We start from the raw sequence: 9,973 nt of genomic DNA on the forward strand, positions 1-9,973 counted from the left end.
AATTCACTTTCCACTGACCCAAAGTTATGCAAGAATAGCAAGTAGTCCATAAAACCTTTAGCTTAGTTGAAAAGCATGAAGACCATCACACACAACTGATGGACTGCTGGGAGGAATCCTCAAGTATCAGCAGTCATGGGCTTATTTCAGTGCTTCAGGAAAACAGGTCAACTTTTAGACTGCTGGACCACCAAAGCTACCTTCAGAGACACTGGTGGACTTGTCCTAAAGTCCTTCAGCTGATTAGCTGATGCACGAGTAGGCTGCTGACTGATGAGCTGCAGAACTATAGGAACGCTTCCTGATCATGTACCGACCTCCAAAAAACTCATAAGAGTGTCTGTCCTTTAGGACATATGAGTTCATAGGCTGACAGGCTTATAGGACAACAGATGGAATTCCACAATATCAGTATGGATGTAAGAGCCAATTAAAGGTTAATTTTATTGGTACTGGTAAAATGATTAGAGGAGAAATATACATGTTTGATGTTAAGAATATAATTTCTAGTTAATTTCAAAATACTGTTTTGTTAAAGGTATGGCATATAGAAGTGCGACATTCTAATGCACTTTTTAGTATTTTGGGCTTCCTGCACACTGTAATTACGTAGTTGGGAAGTCGGATAAGCTGGAAGCAACACAGTTTTTTGACCGAGTCTTGCCATGTAAATTAAAAATTTCAATAAACATCTTTTTGCAAGAAAAGTACCTGGACTTGCTCGCGTTTCAAATGCATGTTGCCGGACTGACTCCTAAAGGTGGTACAGAAGAGTGAAATAGAGACGGAGTGCTGCCACTACAATGGATTTTGGACCTTTTTTATTCATTTTTTCTTTTTTTGAAAATATGGAAAATATTACAAACCTTCTTTAAAGCTGCGACTGCAGAGAAATGTATGTAAGGCAATAAGATGAGACGCTTGTCTATCATTATAATTATTCAATAAACAAATTACACCTGAGCCTTGCAGGTAGCTGCTGCTCCGACAGCACCTGCGTGGCTGAGATGTGATGGACCTCCGGCGTTTGAATGAAGACGTTCATGTGAAGCGTTCACACAGCAGGTCTGTCGCTGTCCATGGTTCTGTAATGTCCTTTTATCAGACTAAATAAAAGCAGGCTGACGTGTTTCTTTCCAGTCATGTTGCAGTTTGTAAGTTATGCTTGACTTTATTTTCTGTTTATGCTGCACTGACATTATTGTGGTTTTTGGTTACATGTGTGCAGTGAATTACACTAAGTGAAACACGTTTTAGATTTCACCGGGTGACAGCTGCAGTTCAGAGCTTAAAATGTCTCAGCATCCAACAGGATTCATTTGCTCTCTTGTTTATTTGCCACTTAGCAGCTTGTGCATGGCATCTTTATCATCCAGAAAAGTGTGAAAGTGTGTTTCTCGTGATCCGAGAGCGCCCTCCGTAACTTGGTAACAAATCATTTCTAAAACTGTACAAAGCGAGTTCATCTTCTAAATGTTGTTTTACCCTGAAACCCTGAATCCATGCGACCTATCCTGTTTCCTTCCTCCTCAGTCTGCGTCCATCGTTATCATCTTGTATCGGCAAGTTTAAAACAGATGTGAAGAATCAAAAATCGAGTGTATAAAACCATCCAGACACGAACCTGGAATCATGTCACAGCATGTGAAAAGGTGAAAAATGAAAAATGGTTGTGTGTCCAGCGTCTTGTTGTGTGTATCCAGAGTGGGAAGGAGGTGTTTCTGCTGTTGTTGCAGCAGCTGGATGTTGGCCAGCTGTACTGACCTGGTGCCAGCCTGGATCTATTAAGTGGTGCGTTGTGAACTTTACATTCCTTTCATGAAGGATAAATGAGGTGAAACACATGAAGGAAAAATATTATTTTGTAAATCTTGTAGTTTTTAAGATAATAATCCTTTGACCAGCATGTGCTTTGTAAAAATGCCAAACTGACTGACAGTGAGCTGCCTATAGAGGGCATCCAACTGCCTCTCCAAAGTAAGAGCGTTGGATGCTCACATGTGTCTGAAACTCGGCTTTTAGCAAATGTTCCTTCGATGGGCAGACGGCCCATTAACATGCGTTTATAGTGCAGTTTCACCAGTACATGCCTTTCTGGCCGCCAGAATACTCTTTAAGACAAGATTCAGTACTTGTGTGAAGCAGCCATTGTCTTCTAGTTTTTACTCGACTTCTTTTGTTTGAAATGCTCTGAAATAAACACAAAAATAAACTAAAATGTGTTGTTATTAATAAAAAGGGGCTGATTGCTCAAACCCATCATCTGACTTAAAGGCAGAATCAGAATCACATCTCAGTGAGCCGATCATTGTGATGATGGATAACAATTTTCCATCATTCTCATAAAAACTGTGCATTTGCAGTGGGCAGAGAAATCATTTTAAACAGTGTTTATTTTTATTGTTTTCACTGTAATAACTAATCATATATCATTTCTGAAAGAAACACATTATTTACACCTAGAAGGAGGAACTGTTCCCATCATTCCCAGATTTAGTTGTGTGTAAATACGTATCCATCCCCCCATCGTGCCAGCAGACGTTGCAAATAAACACAACTGTTGCTGTCTGATAAAGTTTAGTAGGAGAACACAGATTTACATGGAAAGGACACATCAGAGGAGAACTTTTGTTAAAAGTATTCAGGGAGGGGCCACAATAGGCCCTGACCTCACTGAAGCCCAACATTCCTGATGAGTAATGTTAGAGTTTATGACAAACCGCAGCAAGGTGTTGCACTTTCTATGACACAGTTTCTGCTCTGAGCAGGGCCAGCCTCGCTTATCAGCTACGCAGCTTTTGGTCTTAAAAAAAGGCCAAATGTCTCAGGCGGCATTGCTTCCTGCCCCCCTGGGAGGAGGTATTGTCCTGGCCAGGAAACCTTCCGTGCCTACAGGTATAGAATGACAAGGCTTTATACGTAGCTACCGACAGATGTGAGTCAAGTGTGATAAAACCTGAAAATCTGTCCTTGAAATAAAAATTTGCACCGATCACAATCGCTGTTCCTGTTATGGTAGCGTGCGGATGCTGCAGACAGAGGGACGGACAGACTGCCGTGTGTACAGCTAAATATGAAATATGAATCTGAGCTTCTCCAAAACAACGTTAGCTACTTGGGGCTAATATCCTGCTGTATTACACCACCTGTGCATGTCAGACATTGCTGCCTTCAAAGATCTGTGGCCAATAAAACCAAACATTTTGCTTTTTAGGTTTTCCACATATAAAAATAGGACATCTTATATAAATAAAACTTTTGAAGCAATAAAAAACTAAAATAAATCCCAAAACATCTGCATGGTGTCCACAGCTGCACCAGCTGCATCAGATTCAGGTACAAACACATGAACTGCTGGATCAGCACCTGTGTTTATGTTGGAGTCAGCCTGTGAGTGGACACTAAACAACAGCACAATGGCTATAATGCAGAAACAGTTATATCAATAACTTACAACACAGGAACCAAATAAATATCCATAGATTTAGTAAAATATTCCACTTTCTAAACAGTAGACCATCACATAGTAAGAGCGTCACACAGCCAGCACAGTTAGTCTGGTTTGATCTTTGCCTCTCTGTGATGTCTGCTCTTCAGTGTCCTGTTTGTTTGGTAGCTTCAGCAACATAAGATATTCTCTTTGTTATCTCAGCTTCTGATAAATGAAAAGCTCTAAAGCTGCTGTACATGCCGATAGTATTTACAAAAACACGTCTCAGAGGTTTGTCTTCTGTGTGAAGCTGATGGTGAAATTACGACACCTTTGCTTACAGGACGGCAGTTTGAAGACGCGTGGAGTCAGAAACAGCTCATTAAGGCTGGGCGAGTGAATGTCTCCTCAAGCTTTAGTCTGAGCCCAGCACTTCAAGTCTTCTGTGAACAAAAACTTCCACTGATCCAGAGGAAGAACCCAAATCATTCATCCACATCCTCCATTGCTGTCAAGCGACAGTGTGTGGCAGGATTAAGGTCCATGTTTGGGCAAATCACAGACTGTCCTCCAGCTGCCGACACGTGTGGCTGTCAGGCGCAGCCTTACCCAGCGCGATGCCGGCGTCTCCGGCGCTCAGCACGGTGGCCGTGGTGATGGGCCTGGTGATGTGGCCCCGGACTCTCCCTCAGCCGCTTCACCATTTCATGGTCTTTGTTACCAAGCACCCTGGGCAGAAAGAGCGAGGCTTTGTCCGTGCTTCGGGTTTTAAAGCCTCGCCGTGGCCGCCCTTTGCCGTTGATGGAAACGTACCACTGTCTCTTGGCGCTGGCCCGGCGCTTGCTGCTGCCGCCGCCTCCCGGTGCAGCAGGGTGCTCCGTGGAGTGGTGGCGGGAGGCGTAGGTGTTGTACCCCAGCTCGTGGATTCGCTCCACAAACTCGCACTCTTTGTTGAACACGTCCTAGAGAGGAGAATGGATGGACGAAGCACGTTAGTCTTTCTGGAAACAGGAGCGGTGGAATCCACTCGTCTTTGGTGACGCAGACTAAGTTTACGGTCACTTACTTTTCAGTCGCTAAACGTGACAATGTGACACTAAAGCAGAGCAACGGGCTTGAAACAGGACAGAGGCTGCTCAGGTGTCCCTGTGCGCTCTGCCTGGTTGCTGCAGTGATTTAGTGCCAAAATAAAAATGAATTGAGCTGAATTAAGGCATAAGTTGTGTTGTGTGTTCTCCACTCTGACCCATTCCCAACATGTCAGATGCGTGCGTGCGTGCGTGCGTGTGTGTGTGTGTGTGCGTGTGTGTGTGTGCTGAAGACAAGATTGTGAGTGTGAACACACCGATGCATACAGCCGTCCTTTATCATTCATGGCCAGATATCTCCCAGAGAAGAGCCCCTTTATGGCCACAACACCAACGTCCACTGCTGTGATTTCCATGATGCCTGTGACACACAACAGGAACATTTCTGTAATTCTGTGCTGGACATGTTTAATAGAACATTTCTCTCTTAAATGTCACTATATTTCTGTGTAAATGTATTAATGTATATTCTCAGTTATGTAGAAAAAAATGAATTAAAATGAAGTTTTCTCAAAATGTCTCGAAAAGAAACTCAAACATATGAACAAACTAGTTTTTTCTTGCTTAACTTGCTCATTCAGTTCACCACACACACACACACACACACACACACACACATATATATATATATATATGTGTGTGTGTGTGTGTGTGTGTGTGTGTGTGTGTGTGTATTTGCAGTTTCAGGGTCCGGCTCAGTTTCTTAGCTGTTCCCGGGACTGCGCTCTTCTGAACAGAGATGTCGGACGCTGTTCCTGGAATCACTGCACCGATTGTATATATATATATATATATATATATATATATATATATATATATATATATATATATATATATACACACACACACACACACACACATGGCTGTCTGTAATGCCACGGGTTCTTTCTTTCTCTCACGCACACACAAAGTGTCACAGCTCTCCGCTTACACGTCTCTTCCTTTCAAACTTCAGTACTCACTGAGCGGGTTGTTTTCATCCAGCGAGCCATCGATTTTGCCGTTAGGATGGATCTGCAGATGATATTTGGTAGCGCAGTAAAGTTTCCTGCGTCTCGGCGCTCCTCCGAGGTGTTCATACACTCCTCCGCGCCCCCCGGCGTCTCTCCGATGCCGGGGGTCGCAAGCCTGGCCCGAAGCGCAGCGGGGCCGTGGACTAACCGGGTCCCACAGGCTCAGCAACAGCAGCAGAGCTATCACCAGCATCGTGGCATGGCCGGGAAGCGACAACTGTAGCAAAAAACAGCAGAATCCCTGCCCAACACTCGGGGTCCCATTAAAGTGATTTAAGGGGCCTTAACACAGCCGAAGAGCTTCAGCCGTGCGCGCATCCGAGCACCACAGGCAGCTCTGACAGCACACCCGCCTCCGAGGTGGAATCCTCGCCTCTGCAGCTGAAAAGCCCTCCCGTGGACCCGACTGAGCGCCTCTGCTCAGAGTGAGCGCAGATATAAAAGAAGCTTGTGGCGACAATAGGCTGAACTCCAACCAATTGATACAAAGGAAACGGGCAGACAAAAAGGTATCGGCCCTGTGTGAAGTGAGAGACAGCCGCGTGGATAAAATTACACAGTGGCAAGAGCATAAACGTCCTAAAAGAGCAATTAGACATCCCAAATTATATAGATATGCTCGGCCAGCCACCGCAACAGGTGAGGAATAAGACTGCACCCGCTCCTCATCTTAAAACAAAATGCATTCAGCTTTTGATTCTGACTCTGAACAACCGCAGGCTTCGTCTGATTCTCACGCTGTAAGATCAGTCGGCTCCCCCAGAAACGACTTTATCAGCCGCACTCTGAAGCAGAAGAAATGTTCGCCTTTTCAGCTTTTGGGTGGTCCACATCTGCGGGTCCTTCCCGGTTTAACAGGTGCTCGCCAAGCGTGCATCATGACAAGCTGAGGTGAATATCAAGCTTGAACCTTCAGACATCCCACAAAGACGCTCCTGAGCAGGATGACGGGATTAAACATTTCCAGTCGCCTCTGCGCTCAGCATTTATGCGCTCCTCCTGACCTGGAAGCATAGATTAAGAAAGACAAATGGACTTTGTGTCACGGGCCTCTCTCCCTTTGCTCTTTACACCACAGAAGCTCTCTGCTGTGCGTTAGTTTTTCATTGTTTACCCAGGCAATGGATTGGCCCAGACTTTTCCCATCCTAATGCCCCAGCCCTGGCTAGGCAGCAGCCGGTGGGCGGAAGAGCAGCAGGCTAAATGACTACTGCCTAAATTGCTTCCATCTTGGTCACATTATGGTTTTCATTCTGGTAATTAGCACCATCATCTACAAATCTCTCTGCCCTTTGGCACTGCTCCACTGCTGCTACAAGGCCTCTGCTGAGAATCCCCCAGAGAGCAGACGTTAATTTGTCTTCCCCTCCCATACATCACCCAGCTAGCTGCCTGTGTCACTTTATTTACTCTGATGATCAGAAAAGCTAACTCTTTTAATTACAAACGTGTGCAATTTATGCCTCCAAAGACCCCTCAGGAGTCAGACAACACACCAAAACATCAGCCAGGCCGTGTGTATCAGAGGTTGTTCTGGTGGCCGTTTCTAAGTGAGACGCTCTTGATGTGGTTAAATGCTGGAAGAGGGAGGAACCTTAGATGTGGTGTGCTGTTTCTCTCAGAAACTATTTTAATTATGCTCCCCTGCACACCGCCCACAAAGCATCTCAGCAATAAGCAGGGCAAATGCTTGCAATTTGTGAGCCACATACACAATTTCTTCTTCATATTTAAAGAAGTGTGTGTTGTTGTTTTTAGGTTAAAGTGTCAGTTATGATTCAGCTAAATCTGAGCTGTGTTCTTCAGTTCGATTTGTGTACACATGCATTGGAGCAGAGTTAGTAGCTGGGACATCGGTGCTCTCGTTTGAACACCATCATTTTGTCAAACAGTAGGCCAAAACTCGTCCATCAGCAAGTTGATTCACAAAGTTACTAAAAACCTATTTCAGTAAATCAAATATACATATGAAGGCCTCATATTGAGCTCAAAGTGAAACACATCAGTGCAAAATAAATAAAAGGAGGTCTTACAAAGACAGGAGTCAGCTGACTGCAGGTCCAAATCTTTTTGCTGGGAGATGTTGGTGCTGCCTGTCACAGCAAAACCCAAACAGAGGTGCTTTACATCCCAAGAGAACTCCGGTAAATCCTCCACAGTGACCGTGGGGACGAGAAACAGAAAGGCCCAGAGCCGTCTGAACAGCTGGGACGACAAGAAAGAAGTGAAAACAGAAGCAAACAATAACACAGTAAATGTCTGGCAGGTTGATGGAGCCAGCAGCAGCTGATGAAGCCATACAAACCTGCAGAAAGGAAAATGAGGAGGAAGCATAAACTACAGATCCAACTTTAAACTTCAGGAAACAAATGTTTTCGATCTTAAATCCAAACTGGGAGCTGCTTCCACAGAGGAGGAGCTTTGTCTCCCATTCTACCTGTGGAGCCCGAGGAACCACAGGTAAGTCTGCTTGAAACCAACGTGAGATCCAGCAGTTACACCGCAGGAGACAAATGTAACTGCAGGGCAGACTGTGTGCATGTTCTGCTGAGTGTTAAATGTTTCTTCAGCTCAGTAAGACTGTGATATGACTGTTACAGGAAAACAAGTGAACTGTTACATTTAAGGATGTTTCGGTGTGAGTGCCTCACCAGCGAACTTGAGGTGGACACTAACTGTTCTTGGTCAGGCAGCTCGCTGTGTGATAGTTTAATTGGAAAATTCAACCAAGAGTAGACGAACAAAGTATTGAATCAAGTCGTTTTATTCTCAGTCTTTAATTTTGGACGATATGCTGCTAAAGCCAGCATGGGCAGCAAATATGGTGCCGATTTGTACTTAACCTGCACCGATCTTTCTTCAAACACGGGAAACGGCCAGGCTGGAAAATCACAGCTGCTGGATACATTCCACATATTTGAAAGGAGGACGAGTTGCTTCAGAAAATAGTTAACAATGAATGTAAGAGTCAATAAATAAATTAAAATATCGAAAAAAGCCATAGAGCATCCTGGGTGTGGCTCAGAAGGTCGAGCAGGTCATCTACTGATCGGACGGTTGGTGGTTCGATCCCTGGTTCCTCCAGTCTGCATGGGCAAGATACCAACCCAAGTTGCATCACGTTGGTATGTGAATGTGTATGAATTTGTTAGGAAGCACTGAAAGCTTAGAAGCAAAGTGCTTGTGAATATGGCATGTTGTATAGAGCGCTCTGAGTGCTCTGGGAGAGAAAAGTGCTGTATAAGAATTTAGCATCCACACAAATATAAAACATGTTTTTGGGAGAGCCTTGGGAAACATGTCCTGTTATCTGCACAAAACAAAGTTAACTAATTGATCAAATAAGTTAACTGCACGCTGTAGCCACGGTGACTGGAGTTCCCGGCACGTCCTTTTTATATCCTGAATGCATTCACGCCTGCTTTCAGAAGAAAGAAGAAAATGAAATGTGCATTTGCCTCGTGAAAAAACTTTGGCCAGTTCCCGAATATTTGCCCAACTGAAATATTTACATTTTCTTTTGCCATCATCCACTTAACAAATGAATCCAAACCCAGTCATGTGAAGTGCTCTCACACAAAAGCCAAAAGCATACATTTTAACTTTCCCCTTTTCTCTCCTTCATTCACGAATCAAAGCGAGGATTTCAGGGCTCCTTTTTAATTGACGTCCCCAAATTCTCCCCTCCAACACTGCCCTCAAAAACCCCTCTTTGCACAAAAGGGTTTCTTTTTTACAATAATACAAAGGTTATTAGCCAGTTCCTTTCGTGCCCCTCTTCCCTCCCAAAATTCCCTTCCCACCTTTTTACGAGGTACCAGTAATCCAGAGCAAATCAAAATGACCTTTGAACCCTTTCTGCTGTACTTTTTCTCATGGGCAGATTTCTTTAGTGAGCCGGTGATCAGAGGGCTGAACCCGACCGCTGGCTCTCGTCTCCTGACAAATCGCTGCTGAGCTGCTTTTGTCCCCACGACTTTGATCTCACCTGCTTGTCAGGCGCTTCAGAATGAAGTCTAGTACAGTTCCAACACACAGCAAACAAATTGGCAACTATTTTATTCTCCCTCCCTCTGTGTCCCTCGCTTTTATTTCAGCCCAATTGAGCCTTTAACACAGGCATGTTGGCTGGTGACTGTTTCCACAGCTTCCAGAGAAACTGAAAATCACACTTTAGAACAAAACACCTTAAAACAGAATATTAAACTTACCAAACAGAGGCCCAGTCGCAGGTCATGCAACAACCAATCCACAACATTTGAGTACGTGAAAAACACGTGATTTTTTTTTAAATTTCATAATACACAGATCCAGGCAGATCATGTTGTGACTGACTATCTAATGTTAGATAGACAGCACCGGGGCAGAAAAACAGATTTTGTGAATGAGGAATTTCTTTTTGTGCTGTGAGTGTTCAAGTAGGAGTAGAAAAGCACTATATA

At 44.2% G+C, this 9,973-nt stretch overlaps 1 protein-coding gene across 1 annotated transcript; it reads right to left on the reverse strand.

Annotated features, from left to right (window-relative positions):
• Window positions 1–259: 259 nt before the first annotated feature.
• fgf3 (fibroblast growth factor 3) lies at window positions 260–7,170 on the reverse strand. The gene is made up of 3 exons (XM_085163756.1): window positions 5,481–7,170; window positions 4,776–4,879; window positions 260–4,392 (listed from the first exon to the last, which is right to left on the reverse strand). The coding sequence occupies exons 1-3, from the start codon at window positions 5,722–5,724 to the stop codon at window positions 4,036–4,038; spliced, it is 705 nt and encodes a 234-aa protein (XP_085019882.1). The 5' UTR covers window positions 5,725–7,170; the 3' UTR covers window positions 260–4,035.
• Between the last annotated feature and the right edge of the window lie 2,803 nt (window positions 7,171–9,973).

Source organism: Neolamprologus multifasciatus, chromosome 1 (assembly GCF_963576455.1).
Source record: "Neolamprologus multifasciatus chromosome 1, fNeoMul1.2, whole genome shotgun sequence".
Taxonomy (NCBI): Eukaryota; Metazoa; Chordata; class Actinopteri; order Cichliformes; family Cichlidae; genus Neolamprologus; species Neolamprologus multifasciatus.

Coding starts and splice junctions, on each gene's coding strand:
- fgf3 (XM_085163756.1), bottom strand. CDS start 5,724: ATGCTGGTGATAGCTCTGCTGCTGTTGCTGAGCCTGTGGGACCCGGTT. Junction 4,880..5,480: donor GGATGAAAACAACCCGCTCA/GTGAGTACTGAA, acceptor TGTGTGTCACAG/GCATCATGGAAATCACAGCA. Junction 4,393..4,775: donor AAGGACGGCTGTATGCATCG/GTGTGTTCACAC, acceptor TCTCCTCTCTAG/GACGTGTTCAACAAAGAGTG.